This window comes from Alnus glutinosa, chromosome 1, assembly GCF_958979055.1.
Source record: "Alnus glutinosa chromosome 1, dhAlnGlut1.1, whole genome shotgun sequence".
NCBI lineage: Eukaryota > Viridiplantae > Streptophyta > Magnoliopsida > Fagales > Betulaceae > Alnus > Alnus glutinosa.
Genome location: NC_084886.1, coordinates 12,169,130 through 12,185,745, shown reverse-complemented (window position 1 = coordinate 12,185,745; position 16,616 = coordinate 12,169,130). Strand labels below are relative to the sequence as shown.

General features: G+C 34.1%; 2 protein-coding genes across 2 annotated transcripts; both read left to right on the top strand.

The window, feature by feature from the left end:
- The first annotated feature begins 91 nt into the window (after window positions 1-91).
- On the top strand, window positions 92-4,057 carry LOC133872860 (wall-associated receptor kinase-like 10). Its single transcript, XM_062310490.1, has 3 exons — window positions 92-1,152; window positions 1,926-2,105; window positions 2,848-4,057. The coding sequence occupies exons 1-3, from the start codon at window positions 294-296 to the stop codon at window positions 4,029-4,031; spliced, it is 2,223 nt and encodes a 740-aa protein (XP_062166474.1). The 5' UTR covers window positions 92-293; the 3' UTR covers window positions 4,032-4,057.
- Window positions 4,058-8,164: 4,107 nt separating this feature from the next.
- On the top strand, window positions 8,165-9,374 carry LOC133872866 (wall-associated receptor kinase-like 1). Its single transcript, XM_062310503.1, has one exon. The coding sequence runs from the start codon at window positions 8,180-8,182 to the stop codon at window positions 9,212-9,214; it is 1,035 nt and encodes a 344-aa protein (XP_062166487.1). The 5' UTR covers window positions 8,165-8,179; the 3' UTR covers window positions 9,215-9,374.
- The last annotated feature ends 7,242 nt before the right edge of the window (window positions 9,375-16,616 follow it).

The following is a 16,616-nucleotide window of genomic DNA, read 5'->3' as shown; positions in this document are numbered from 1 at the left end:
CCTTCTAAATTTTAATTGATTGTTTAACGCGTGTTCGATCTATATGTGTACGTATGGATATATAAGACGCACCCAAAAAGCCACAATTGTGGACCATCCATATGGCCGGGATCATTTTCCAAGTAAGTTCTGAGAGATCAATAATGGCTGCTAGGTTCATGCGCAGAAAGAACAACTTGGTCTTCTTGGCGACTTATTGAAGGAAGATAATCGCGTTATTAAAAGCGGGGCTTGAGCTTTGCTGCTTCACACGCCCAATATTCGTCATCCTAGAGAGAGAGAGAGAGATAGAGATGGCGGTGCAAATGGCAGTATTTCAGATAATTTTGTTATTGTTTTCAATCTATGCATTTGTGCAAGCAGCGAGTTTTTCATTGAGTTCATGCCAAGCAACCTGTGGGGATGTTAACATCAAATTCCCTTTCGGAATAGGAGCTGCAGATTGCTACGCTGATAATTCGTTTGAAGTAGTTTGCAATAATGACTCTTTGGGATCCTCTCCCAAACCTTTCTTGAGGAGCCTCAACCTAGAGGTGCTGAACATTTCATTAGAAGGCACAGTTCGCGTCAACTATCCGACATTTTTTAATTGTACAAATGGTTCAAGCAGCGCAGCAAATATTGTGAACTTAGCAAACAGCTCTTTCGTCTTCTCCCAGTCCAAAAACAGATTCATCGCCATGGGTTGCAACAACTTTGCTTCAATGGTGTCCGTAGAATCCAACAGTTCTGGTTCTGTTATTGGTGGGTGCATGTCCATTTGTGATGCGAGTATAGTGGTAAATGCAAGCAGTTGCAATGGCATTAACTGCTGCCAAACCACAATTCCTTCGGATCTCGTTGCCTTCAATACAACAATAGAGGTGATGAAGAGTAAAGACACTGTCATCGATGGATGCCAGTCGGCATACTTGGTAGAAGAAAAGTGGTTCATGACCGATTTGCAGACTACTCTTCCGCTTCACCTTTACGTTCCGGTGGTGTTGGAATGGTGGATTCCATATGAATCATTCATCGCACTTCCAATAGCCAATAATAGGTCCTCAACCTATAATTGCAGCCAAGTGCGGCGTAACCAACGGAACGCAACTTTTACATGTTCTTGCAACGTCGGCTTTGGAGGAAATCCCTATGTTCCTGGAGGATGTCATGGTAAAGTTAAAGTCTATGATCTATCTCTTTAATTAGTTCTTCTTTCCTTTTTCGTTTGCTTGTGTGTGAAATAGTTCTATGAATTAACACTTGTAGAACACATGCATGCGTCACAACAACGTCATTCCTCTACATATATACATGCGCATGCCTTATGCAGACCACACGTATAAACGTGTGGCGGCGGCTAATATGAGCCCTGAAACCGCCATTGAAGACTTTCAAGATTGTTTAATTAATTATTATTCAAATAGTCCACTTTCTATCCTATGAAAATCGCATGTTTAAAAATACAAAAAATTTGCATTTTCATATCGTAAGATTTTTATTTTTTAAATGCAAAATTTTAAAAAGGTTAGCCTCAGCCTATGATTTGAAATGCTAAACTTCGTTTTTAAAAATTATATTTTTAAATCGTACATTTTAAAATTATTATTTTTTAAATCGCACATTTAATTTCTAAACGGCAAAACTTCAATTGCCAACTTTTTAAAATTTAGTATAATTGAACTAGTTACCAAAATACAAGTCTTCAACGGAATTTTAGATAGAAAATGAACTATATATTGGAATAAGTAATTGAACAAATCATTCACAAAATTTATATAGTTACTTTATCAAGTGATCTAATTAGAGAACTTAATTTATGATTAGTGTTTTTTTTTTTTTTTCTATTCTCAATCTTTTGAATTAATAATCGATGATCGCTCTGAATTTATTTGCTGATTTATTATATAGATGCTAACCGTGTTTGTGTGGTTATTACATTTCAGTTATTGAGAAATGCGAGCCCTCACACGCTTGTTTGGATTACAATCGATCCAGACTTGATCAATATTGTGAAATTACATATAATATGGAAGAAAAGAGAGAGGATATTTACAATGGGTCTTACATTTGTTACCGTCCGGTATTTGACATCACCGAGCGTCGGGTTGAAGTGTTCACGATAGGTATGGTTTACTGATCGTATCTAAGTGTTTAAGGATTTCCTATTTTATTTTTCTTTCTCATATTTTCATTGATTTTCATGGATCAGCATTTTTTTCTTTCTCTTTTAATATTTTGTCGTACATTTCTATGCAATCAATTTTTAATAAATATATCACTAAAATTCACTTACTACTATCAAGAGCATGCTTCAAGTATATTGGATTTTGAGATATATTGGAATCTTTAGGAACAGAACTTCCTGAAAATCTCTAGGACTAAGATTTTATTTATTTTTATATAATCTTAATAATTGCTGGGGCTTGCAATTTTTAAAAGAGTAATGATTCACTACCACCTAAATATACAATTTTTCACCACCTTGTCTATGTGGCAAGGTGGTCCCCCACCTTAATTTATTTTTAAAAAATAAAAAAACTCAAAAAATAGTGGGGGACCACCTTGCCACGTAGGCAAGGTGGTGAAAAGTTGTATATTTGGGTGGCATTAAATCATTATTCTTTTTAAAATACTTCAAATAAACACTCAAGGAGGGGTGGACGACCACCCCATATACTTTTGAAATACTTCATTAATAGTCAAAATATATTAACATACCTTTTGTCGCATGATATTTTGTCAAACTAATATCTAGCATTAAGAGGAGATATCTCTCTATTTTTTAGTCAATGTTCTCAATCAAAACTATTGCTATAACCTTTTACTGCAATGAGTAATATTTTGCTATTACATTGCGTTAAACAGGTATTAGCAGTAGCCTTGGACTTTTGGTTCTACTTGTTGGTGGATGGTGGTCCTACAAAGTTGTAAAGAAAAGGAGAAAGATTAAACAGAAGAACAAGTTCTTCAAACGAAATGGTGGTTTATTGTTACAGCAGCAATTATCTTCACATGAAGCCAATGTTGAGAACATCAAATTGTTTAGTTCAAAAGATTTGGAAAAGGCCACCGACCGTTTTAATGTGAATAGAATACTTGGCCAAGGAGGACAAGGCACTGTTTACAAAGGCATGTTGGCAGACGGAAGAATCGTTGCAGTAAAAAAGTCCAAGGTAATTGATGAAGGAAAACAGCTCAAAGAATTCATCAATGAAGTTGTCATTCTTTCACAAATTAACCACAGGAATGTGGTTAAATTGATTGGCTGTTGTTTGGAGACGGAAGTTCCTTTGCTAGTTTATGAATACGTTTGTAACGGAACTCTTTTCCAATATGTCAATGGCCAAATTGAAGAGTTCCCACTAACATGGGATCTGCGCTTACGAATTGCAACAGAAGTTGCAGGAGCTCTCTTCTACTTACACTCAGCAGCTTCCACTCCCATTTACCATCGGGACATTAAGTCTACAAACATACTTTTAGATGATAAATACAGAGCCAAAGTAGCTGATTTTGGGACTTCAAGATCCATCGACGTCGATCAAACTCATTTAACCACACTAGTACATGGCACGTTTGGATACTTGGACCCTGAATATTTACAATCAAGTCAGTTTACAGAAAAAAGTGATGTTTATAGTTTTGGTGTTGTCCTTGCTGAGTTGTTAACCGGAGAAAAAGCAATCTCTTCAACAAGGACACAAGAACCGAGAAGTTTAGCCACATATTTCATTCAATCGGTGGAGGAAAACAATTTGTTTGATATTATTGATTGTCAAGTTTTGAAGGAAGGTAAAAAAGAAGAGATCCTTGCAGTCGCGAATCTTGCGAAAAGGTGCTTGAACTTAAATGGAAAGAAACGACCGACAATGAAAGAAGTTGCAATAGAGTTGGAGGCAGCTCAAATGTTGCGAAAAGGTCATAACCTTCAGAAAAACTATGAAGAGCTTGAATATGTCAAAGCCGAAGTGTACGAGTTATGGGATGCTGTTCCCACATCAATAGTATCAACCTCATCCATAGATTCCCAACCATTATTATCTTCTTAATCAATATGAACCAGTATTTTTTTTAATGCCATATTGTAGCCTACACAATTTATTTTCTTAATTTATATTCTTCAAGTAATTTCAAGAACTTGGATTAACCATAAATATCCAATTGTCTTACGATAGTATAAGATAGCAAAAAGCTCCATGTTCATAATATAAGGATCCATCTTTGTTGTCTATATAAAATCAGGTTTCCAGTTGCTTTACTAAGCAGGAACAGAGAGAGAGAGAGGAGGTCGAGAGGAATCAAATGCTCTCTCTCAACTCACAGAAATTCTCTTTACTCGTATAATTTTTTCGCATGCGAACAATTATTTATAATTAGGGGCATATCTTTTCTAAGAGAACTGGAATTCACAACTCATTGATGTGAATTTCTTTATGTACAGACGTTGTGATGATTAGGTCAAAGTCCAAAAGAATGTTGAAGAAGACAAACAAGGTTGAGGATGATGTTGTCTATTTTTTTGCCAAAACACACCGTTAGGCTTGTCTTTTCTTTATGTACAACCCGGATTTTAACATCTGAGTATAGAAGTTTTAATTTAGAAAATTAAGACTAAAAAATAATGCTTGGATTATTAAGTAATAATTTTGAATGGATCTAAAGGAAGTGTGGAAATATTTATGGAAATAAATATTTATTTATATTTAAAGGTCTTAATTATATTTTCCAAAATAAGCGATTATTAATTGGGCGAAGGCAAATGTTCGGGAAACTAAATTAGAGATTGATGTAAGGATGTGACACTCAAGAAATTTGGATCTGATCATAAAGCTTCTGGAAGTGTGATTAAAAATAATATTAAACAACATTATCATTTTTATTAACATTAAATATAATAAGAGTGTGACTCAAAAATTGAAGGTCAATTAATTTGAATAAATTTTTTGACAAAAAAATTACCGTATGATGTTTCATGTTTCGAAAACACTTGGTAAAAATTTGAATTAAGATCCCCTCAAATTCTTTGCCCGAATTTGATAGAATTCGGGCAGGTAGTTGTGAGTGAGCATTTATGAGACCCACCTGACCAAATAAAAGTTGGGCTGCCCAACTGCTTATTCGGTCAGGTGAATCTCATAAATGCTTACTCACAACAACCTGCCCGAATTCTATCAAATTCGGGCAAAGAATTTGAGGGGATCCTGATCCTAAAAATTTAGGGTACTCAGAGTTCATTTAAGGATCCAATTAAATAAAAGTTGGATGTTGAACTGAAATTTTTGGGACCTAAAAACTTGGGTCAAATAGATTTATATGTTAATTAAATTTCGTGAGAAGGTCAAAGAAGAGCTGAGATAATTGAAGAGGAGCACTGTTATAAAATTATTATTAAATTTGAGATGATTATTATTAAATTTTGATCTAATAGTAATTTTAAAACTACATGACATTTGGGAGAAAAAAAAAAAAGGGACTAAAATTCTCTTTATAGCATTACTAATGAAAGTGGGAACAATAATAAAATAATGTAAAAAAAATTAAAAATTAAAAATAAGTGGCCGGTTGTGGCGCGCACCACAACAAGAAACGAGTCTTGACGCCCAAGCAAGCGGGGTGGGTGGCACCACATGTTGGACATTTGTCCCATATGAAGTGCGGCATGGAATGTTATTATATTTAATTTATTGTAGGAAAATTATAATAGAGTCGTTATAATGTCTAATGTAACCAAATATATATTGGCCTGGAAGAACCTGCAAAGCTTGTCTTGCCTTGTCATTCAAGTTACAAAATATTTATAATACAAGATAATAATAATAATAATAATAATAAAAAAAAAAGAGATATTTTATCATTCTTGGTAACTTCAAGGGAACTTCTTGGCGACTTTTAGGTCGATAATGGCGTCATTAAAAGCGGGGGGCTTGGGCTTTGCAGCTTCGCACTCCTCTCATAATCCCATTCATATGATCATCCTAGAGATATAGAGAGAGAGAGAGAGAGAGAGAGAGAGAGAGAGAGATAGATGGTGGCCGTGCAAATGGTATTTCAGATCATTTTGCTCTTGTGTTCACTTTATGCAGTATCTGTAGATTCTGTACAAACATCGGGTATATATAGCAATTAACAGTTTCTCTTTAATTAATTCTTCTTGTCCTTTTTCATTTTTGTTATATATAAATATAGGAAAAAATTCTTGCACATAGTGCAAGGTTTTAGAGACATGACGTCCTACATGAGACTCATTCCATATTTTTAGAATGATGCAGAACAGTTGCACAACTGTTATACACCAATCACTCTTTTACATGTGCCTTATGCAGACCACATGCACGTACAAACTTGAGATATAATAAAATTTCATTTTTGGTAGACAAAGGGAAAGTTTGTATACTTCATTTTTGTATTTATTTTTCTTTTCTATTTTATATATGTTTTATCAACTATCTTACAAAATTTACTAAATAAAAAGTAGATAAAATAACTAGATATTAACCTTTTTACCCTGAGCGAGCGGGGTGGGTGGTCCCTTCTAAAGACAAGACCTTCTTTTTCCAACACTTGCTATCCTGGTGCCAAGTAGCTAGCTAGCCACACGTGTAGGTACATGTTGTATGAGTAGATTTATTTATTTATTTAAGTTTTTAAACTAATTAATGATATTATCAGACTTTGCTTATTGAATATATAGGAATTTCAACCCACACACAATATTATAATATCAATTTAAATGATTAAATTTCTTATTTTCTTAATTTCATAAAATAAATTTGTGATTTAATAATCACTTTGAATTTTGCTTTTGATTTATTGGATACTAACAGTGTTTATCTCCTTATACATATTTCTCAGATTGTAACTATCGGCAACAAACTTGTTTAAGTGAATCCGGGAGACCACGTTTTTGTTCAACTTCTAATGAGTCTTTCACTTGCACCTTTGCTATGGGTCCCAGTGAAAAGGCCTTCATAGGTATGTTTACTTGGATTGGAGTGTTTAAGGCTTAATTCCTTGATTTTCTTTCATCTTGCTTGTTTCAATTGGTCCCACTTGTTTTGGATGTACATTCTTTTAGGAGAATTAAAATTATGCTTTTGGAGAAAATTTTTAAATCACATGTTTTGAGAAAAATAAAAATTAAAGCACAAATTTATAGGGATCAAAATGGGCCCCCCGTGGTTTCATTTTCTAAAACTTATGGCACTGATCAACTATACTCCTTGTCTCTTAAAAGTGCTCATATATATCTCAATCTTTGAAGTATTTCCAAGTGAATGTGTCTGTGACTTCTTCTTCTTCTTCTTCTTTTCCCCTTTTTTTTTTTTTTTTTAAAAAAAAAAAAAAAAAAAAAAATTCTAATACACTTTCTAAGCAATCAAATTTTCCAAAAAATAAAATAAAATGCTTGGACTTCACTTACTACTATCTAGAGGAATGCTTCATGTATATTTGATTTTGAGATATATTGTATCGACCAATAGTTTGCTAAGTCAATCATTTTGATGTAGAACAAAAATTTAAGAAAATAATTATTTAGCTAATCAACTAAAAAAGGTGACCGAACCACTCCTCAAGATTTTTGGGGCAATTGGTCACCCCAAAAGGGTAGTCACCCATTCCCATAAGCCTTGACGAGTGGTTCGACCACCCCCTCAAAAGCTTTTCGGAGGTAGTCTGTTCACTCTTCAAGGCTTATGGAGGTGGTTGACCACATTTTTCGGATAGCCAACCACTACAAAAATCTTAAGGAGTGATTTGACCGCCATTTTTGGGTGGCCGGTTGAAGAAGCCATTTCCTACAATTTTTTTTTCCTCAAAATAGATGGTGTAACAAAATCGTAACCAAATAAACAATCATGATTTTAAAAGTTGTTATCGCAGGATTCTAACGGAAACCTTAAAACCTTATTGCTTTTTTTTTTTTTTTTTAATTTGTTTAATTGTGTTCCTCCGTCAACGAACCACTTTTAGCATTACTTCTTTCAGAATCTATTGGAATACTAGAACAATCAACAATCAACAATCAAAATTAAGAGAAGATGTCTCTCTCTTTTGAGTCAACATTTTCATTGAAAAAACTATTGTTATAATCTTTTACTGCAATTAATAATCTTTTCCTATCACACTGTGTTAGTTAGGTACGACCAGCAGCTTTGGGGTATTAGCTCTACTTCTTTGTGGACAGTGTTCTTACAAAATGGCAAAAAATAGGAGGAGGACTAAACAAAAGAACAAGTTCTTCAAACGAAATGGTGGTTTATTGTTACAACAACAATTATCTTTACATGAAGCTAATGTTGAGAACACCAAATTGTTTAGTTCAAAAGATTTATGCAAGGCCACTGATCGTTTTAATGTGAATAGAATACTTGGCCAAGGAGGACAAGGTACTGTTTACAAAGGCATGTTAGCAGATGGAAGAATCGTTGCAGTGAAAAAGTCCAAGGTAATTGATGAAGGAAAACTTAGAGAATTCATTAATGAAGTTGTCATTCTTTCACAAATTAACCATAGGAATGTGGTTAAGTTAATTGGCTGTTGTTTGGAGACAGAAGTTCCTCTATTGGTTTACGAATACGTTCCTAATGGAACTCTTTCTCAATATGTCAATGGCCAAACTGAAGAGTTTCCACTAACATGGAATATGCGCTTGCGAATTGCAATAGAAGTTGCAGGAGCTCTGTTTTACTTACACTCAGCAGCTTCCATGCCCATTTACCATCGGGACATTAAATCTACAAACATACTCTTAGATGATAAATACAGAGCTAAAGTAGCTGACTTTGGGACTTCAAGATCCATCACTATTGATCAAACTCACTTAACCACACTAGTGCATGGAACTTTTGGATATTTAGACCCTGAGTATTTTCAGTCAAGTCAGTTTACAGAAAAGAGTGATGTTTATAGTTTTGGTGTCGTCCTTGCTGAGTTGTTAACTGGAGAAAAAGTGATCTCTTCAACAAGAACACAAGAATCCAAAAGTTTAGCCACATATTTCATTCAATCGGTGGGTGAGAACAATTTGTTTGATATTATTGATAGTCAAGTTTTGAAGGAAGGCAAGAAAGAACAGATCATTGCGGTCGCAAACCTTGCAAAAAGGTGCCTGGACTTAAAGGGGAAAAAACGACCTACAATGAAAGAAGTCGCAATGGAGTTGGAAGCAGTTCAAATGTTGCAAAAAGCTCCTAAACTCCAACAAAACTATAATGAGCTTGAATATGTCTGAGCAGAAATGCACAGATCATGGGATGTTGTTGCCTCATCAACAATTTCAACCTCATTTGCAGACGCCCAACCATTATTATATTCTCAATCAGTCTAAATCAGTATTTGCTTAATGTCATGTTGTAGGCTACATAATTTGCAGTTTATGTTGTATTCTACTAGCTATTTCAAGAATCATCTAAGAACATGGATTAACAATATATATATCCAATTGTCTTATGGTAGTATAAGATAACCAAAAGCTCTATGTTCATTTATAGATTAAATCGGGCCTTAAGTTACTTTACCAAGTATATGATCCTATGAGTAGCTGTCTTTCCTGCCTCAAGATTTCCGCTATAGTTCAAGAATTAATGACAATGAAAAATAAATCCAATTCACATCAACACAATATCAATTCATGTCAACAACTTCAAGATAAGCACCCAACCCAACTAAACTACATCTTAAAGAGGTAAATTGAAGATAGAGCAATCGCAATTGGTTAGCTCTTTTTTATTAAGACTTAACAATATGAGAAATGATTGTTCTACAATTTTTGTACAACTCTAACAACCATTTTTTTTATGTTTTTATTTTTTTTATTTTACGATCAACCATTAAATTTTTAGGACCCACATGTAGGAAAACAGATCTAATGATTGATCATAAAAAAAAAATAATAATAAAAAAAAAAAAAAAAGTTGTTAGAGTTGTACAAAAGTTGTACGAAAATTATGCAAGAAACATTACTCTTAACAATCTAACCTAATGGGCTCCGAGTCGGGAACCGAATCCTATCCATATAGCCATGCAACATTAATTATAAAATAAATAAATAAATAAATAATGCTAGACCTATAATTCTTTTACAACTTGGTGGCATGTGTCAGGATGTGTTTTGAGGGTGTTAAACAATTTTTAATAGCTAACGTGAATCTAATCATATGCTTACAGATGTTACAAGTTGTAAAAGAGATATAAATCTATAGCAACACTATCGGTGCCTTGTTTTCTTTTTCTCAATTTTGTAATGTTGTGCCCCAACCCATTGACCCCACATTTTGGCCATTGGTTTGTCTTCTTCGAAAGTTACAAAATTGATTATAGTATATATTGTGGTCATAAATCCGTTGGTTCTTGGTTTTATCCTTTTTACCACCTTCAAGTCTTCGTGGTATAGAAGAAATAAAGAGAAGTGGCAGGCCCAACTTTTATGAGACTTGTTACAGATCAAGCAAGCTTTTCAGCACTGCAAACTCACAAGTTCGGATGTGCGGCTCATGCCACCAAATCCATACATTGGTTCTCCGACAAATCCACCGTTGAATTGAAGAAAAGAAAGTCCTAACAAAGGCATATGTTTCTTTTTTCTTTTTATTTTTTCCTCCAAGAGGCATATGTTTGGCCAAGTTGCTCATCTTTTGGCCCTTTTGGACCAATCGTTTGGTCTTGTTTATGACCAAAATGACTAGACTCATTTGAGGGTCATAGTTTGTCTCATTTCATCCCTTTGTTGGTTCTCTTTTATTTTGACAAACTGTTTGGCCCAAAATTTTTGTTGGTAAAGGCCCATCATTGGTCACTGTTTCCGACTGCCATCAACTTTAGTCACCTCCGCCAACCGCCACCAACTCCAACGAGTTTCTGGCTACCATCTCAGGCCTCTATCGCCGACGGCTACCGTCTCCAACAAGAGGAAAAAAAAAAAAAAAAAAAAATTTCAAGCTCAAGATTCCACAAATTTTCAGCTTCAGGTTGAGGGAATGTTAGAATATATTATAAAGTTCAAGAATTCAAGCTACCATTGAAGTCTATCACCTAGCTACAATTGAAGGCTATCACATATTCACAGTTGAAATCTATCACCTAGCTACAATTGAAGTCTATCACCTAATTACAATTGAAGACTATCACCAAACTAATAACAATTGAAGACTATCATCTAATCGTATTTGAAGTCTATTTGTATTATTCTCATCTACCTTATATATTGTAAATATTACCAAAGAAATAAGAGCAAAATGTAGCAATTTGAATTTTATCATGTGAATATAGGCTATAGACCGAACTATATATGTACTTATCCTGATGCTTGGACTGAGATGCTATCAAACCATGCATTCATTACTTAAAACATCCCCTTCTCGTACTTCATCAGGCATTCCTATCTTAAACGCAATTCCATTTGTATCTCGTCAAAATGTTTGTTGCTCCATGCTTAGTGAGCTAACCTTGTTCTCCAATCATTCCGAGTGGTGTGGACAGACATTGTTGGTTCTAACTTCTAATACCAAATTATGATGACTTCTGGTATCAAAACGTGTAATTGGTCTATTAACAGAGAAGGAAGTAAGATCGTTCCTACTTAACCTTTCTATCTTGAAAAGTTGAAAGTGATTAGAAAAAAGATGCATCAGTAGGGTAGTTCAAAGAATCCTAACCTCGTAAAATATTTCAAGGAACTTTTAGTCGCCTTAAAGATGTGTGGAAAATAATAGCTTGATAATTTTATTCATGACATTGATAGGGTGCCTATGTTAAGTTTTGTAGGAAACTTTAAGCTTTTAAAGTTGTTTTGAAAGAAAAGACTGCTGCATGCTATGGTGATCTTAAATCCAGAATTGTCCAAGCTAGAGGCAGGCTGGATATGGCATAACTTGAAGTTCTGGAATCTCATGGGAGTGCGGTTTCTTTACTGAAAGAGAGAGAATGTCTCCATGCCTATGTTTCCATTACAAAGGCAGAAGAAGCTTTCTTGAAGCAAAAGGCCCGCAATCAATGGTTGCATCTAGGAGATCAAAACCCTGCCTATTTTCATAGGGTCATTGAAGGCAGACAAGCTAGAAATTCTATATCTTTTCTCTTTGATGAACAAGGAAATAAAGTGGATGATATTGATGGTATAAAGGGCATAGCAGAAAAGTTTTATAAAAACCTTTTAGGCACCACTCACATGGTGTTCACAAAGGAGCATGCACTCGGATTCAACAGCTTGTTTCCCCTGCTATTTCAGCTGAAAACTGTCTTTTGCTTGAATGAGATGTTACAGTTGAAGAGATTAAGGAAACTATTTTTAGTATGAAATCCAACAAGGCCCCTGGCCCCGATGGATATACTTCTGATTTTTTCCAGGCTGCTTGGCCGGTTGTTGGAGGGGATGTGGTTGATGCTATCAGAAATTTTTTTGTGTCTGGGTGTCTCCTAAAAGAGGTCAATGCTACAATACTGACTTTAGTCCCTAAGAAACAAAACCCTTCTGTTGTGGGGGAGTTTCGGCCCATTGCTTGTTGCAATGTTCTATACAAATGTATCACAAAGATCCTTTCTAATAGGATCCTTTCTATTCTGGATGGTTTGATAGGCAAGAATCAATCAGCTTTCATCCCGGGGAGGAGTATTGCAGAAAATGTATTTTTGGCTCAAGAGTTGGTTCGGGATTATCATAGGAAGGCTGGAACTGCTCGGTGCACTATGAAGGTGGATATTATGAAAGCATATGACTCAGTCAATTGGTCTTTTCTTATACAATGTTTGATCTGTTTTGGATTTCCTGCGAGATTCATCAATTGGATTAAGGTTTGTATAACTTCACCCCGGTTCTCTGTTTCTGTGAATGGTACACTTGTGGATTATTTCAAAGATGAAAAGGGGCTGAGGCAAGGGGAACCCCTGTCTCCTTACCTCTTTGTGATTGCAATGGAAGTATTTTCTAGACTTATGGCAGACTATACCCGGGATGGTTATGGTTTTGGGTTTCATCATAGGTGTGCTCGGTTGAGGATCACTCATCTATGTTTTTCAGACGATTTACTAATCTTTTCTGATGCTAGTACTCATTTTATCTCTATTCTTAAGGCTGCCCTTGAGGAATTTGAGAATTTATCCTGTTTGCAAGCTAACCCAGAAAAGAGTACCATTTTCTGTGCTGGTATCTCTGATAGGAGAAAGGAGATTTTGTTAACCGATTTGGGGATGAAAGAGGGTCATCTTCCTGTTAGATATCTTGGAGTGCCCTTAATTTCATCTAGACTTTCTGTCTCTGATTGCAGCATTCTCCTTGACAAAATTGTTGGCAGGATAAATTCTTGGACCTCCAAGAATCTCTCTTTTGCCGGTAGACTGCAGCTTCTTAAATCAGTTCTGTATAGCCTTCAGGTGTAATGGGCCAGCTTGTTTATTCTTCCTAAACAGGTTCTCAAGGAGATCACTCAGAAGTTTAATCAATTTCTGTGGAATGGTAAGGAGGGTAGTCGTGCCAAAGCTAAAATTGCTTGGGATGAACTTTGTTTTCCTAAGAAAAAGGGCGGTTTGGGATTGAAGAATTTGGAAATCTGGAATTCCTCCTCCATGATGAGGCATATATGGAGCTTGTTTGCATGGGCTGGCTCCATTTGGGTTGCTTGGGTTCATGCTTACTTGTTAAAGGGCCGAAGCTTTTGGAGTGTAAGCATCCCCCAAAATTCTTCTTGGTGTTGGAGAAAGTTGTTGAAGCTCAGAGGTATGGCTAGGGGCTTTATTCAGTTTGAAGTTGGTGATGGAAAGAATATCCATTTATGGTTGGATAGTTGGCATCCGTTTGGTGCCCTATTTGACAAATTTGGGTATGGAATCATTTATGACTCTCATAGCAGTTTGAATGCTAGATTGGATACTTTTCTTCTGAATGGTTCTTGGTGCTAGTTCGGTCTGATGAGTTGGTGGCCATTCAAAGCAAACTTCCTGAAATTTCTCTTGGTGCTGCTAATAAAAGGGCTCTTATGTGTGTGCTGTCATCTGGAATTTCCTTAGGAAAAAGAAGGAAATTGTGGATTGGGGGTCGTTAGTTTGGTTTCCAAATGCCTTACTCCAAGCTTTTATTTATGGCTTGTTATAAAGAATAGGTTGACTACGGGAGATAGGATGCTGGGTTGGGGATATACAGGTGATATAAAATGTGTTTTCTATAGACATCATATATATATATATATATATATATATATATATATATATATATATATATATATATATATATATATATATATATAAAACCCGAGTTTTTCCTTAGAATGGCATAGAATAGTGACACGTGGCATGAACCCATACTTTTTAGTAACTAAACCAGTCATTTAAATACAGAATCGGTCTTTTAAATAAAATTGAATCGGTCTATTTAATCTCTCTCCCTCTCTCTCTATTAATGATACAAATAGTCTCTCTCTCAATTAATGATATAAGTATGAGATTTTTGGTATTTTTATATTTTTGGTTGAAATCTAAATATAACCGATCTATTTAATCTCTCTCTCTCTCTCTCTCTCTCTCTCTCTCTCTCTATTAATGATACAAGTAGCCTCTCTCTCTCAATTAATGATATAAGTATGACTCTTTGGTATTTTTATATTTTTGGTTGAAATCTAAATATGTTTCCATTTTGTTTGTGAATGTTGATGAGATTTTTTTTTTTTGTTCATTTGTTTTTTCGAATATTCAAAATTATATAAGATTGAAATATAATAGGTATCACACCAACATTAAAAAAAAAATTCCTACTAATTTTCTATTTTATATTTTGATAATCAAAATTGTGGTTTTGTTCTTTCTACTTTTCTTCTTCATACTTATTTTCATTCTAAACTACACCTATGAGAACAAATATTTTAACATATTTTAATTTATATGAATTAAACTAAAAATAAGGGTCTTAGGTATTAATTCATTTAAATGTTTTATATACCATATATATGTAAAAGCCGAGTTCCAACTTAGAGTTGGCATAGAATTAGGACACGTGACATGAATCCATACTTTTTAAATATTGAACCGGCCATTTGAGTAAAAAAACTGGTAATTTAAATAAAACTAAACTGATCTGTGTATTTCAAGTAAAATAAATTGTGCATTTAATATCACTAATTAACTATCTTATATTGAATAAGAAATGAATAGAAACGTCAATTTTTTTTGTCATTAAATCCTCACTAATTTCTACCTCTTTCTCTTCCTTTAAGTAAAATCTTTTACTCTAACACCGTTTCCCCTCCCACAAAATGTCCGTTACAAACTAAACCTCAAAGAGTCAAATGTCAGTTTTTTTTTTCTTTGGGAAATGTCAAAAGTCACTCCAATATCTCTCACTTTCTCAATAAATATATGGAGAAGTAATGGTTTGTGGCTATGCAAAATTGTAATGTTGTTTACATTACCGGAGAGTGATGCTCAAAGCAAAGAGAGCGCAGTTTTTGCTATTGTTGGAACATTTTTGTTTGTAATATTGCGATAGCTTTTTTTTTTTTTTTTTTTTAAATTTGCTTTTCAAGTTTGTCGGGGTTGTGTTCAATAGAATTGTAAATAATATGTTTGTATTTATTTTATGTGCTTCTGTTTTTCTGATTTGATTTTCTATCCTTATTTTTGCATTGATAATTTATATATTTTTTTTTATTTTTGTTGTTTTGAGTACGAGGTATGATGATTTTTTAATTTACGTTGTTCACTGATTTTTTTCCCTATATAATGCACATTGGTAACGTGCTTAATTGATAGACAATATTGATTTTCAAGGTTTCATATGAACCGAAAAAGTATATGGAAAAGAAAACTCTAATTTATTCTTTATTTTTTATGTAATTAATATATTATTTTTCATTCAAATTGCTTATTTTATCTTTTGTAAATTTTACACTAAATTCAAGAAAATGATAGTGAGAGAGAGTTTCCTATGGTTGTTTTTTGTATGGGGTATGATGATTTTTTAGCGTATTATGTTTATTGAGTAGTTTTTTATTACTTTGTGTAATACAAAAAAGATAATACTATTATATGGACAGAAATTTCCTACAAACCGATTTGTGGGGAATTTCTTACAATCCACATATAAGATTGACATGTGTCATTTGGCATGTGAGAATCATATGTTATTTAAATAGCATGTACGAACATAGCATTAATAAAAAAAAATGTGCTTCTCACATGTTTAAATGATACGTGTCTTTTTTAATTTTGAGTCGTAGAAAATTTCCTATAAACCAGTTTATAAGAAATTTTTGTCCCTATTATATTATATTAGTGTTTTTCAATTTTCATTTTTTATCTGTATTTTATATGCTTCTCTTCTTCCATTTTTTTATTATTATTATTATGAAACTAAATTATAAGAAAGAATCCCGAGCATAGCACGGGTTACAAGCTAGTTTTATTGAAAGTAGAGACCATCTTTTGTTTTCCTGTAGCTTTACATATAGGATATGGAAAACTTGTATGCAACGTTGCTCTCCATTGGCTCCTCCTTCTGATTGGTCGGTTATAATCAGTGATGGGTGCAAGAATTGGAATTCTAAGTCCATGGAGGGTATTATATATCGGTTGATTTTGAGCTCTTTTGTGTAAGGTATTTGGTGTGCCCAGAATGAGATCAAGTATTATGGACAACCACAGACTGAGGA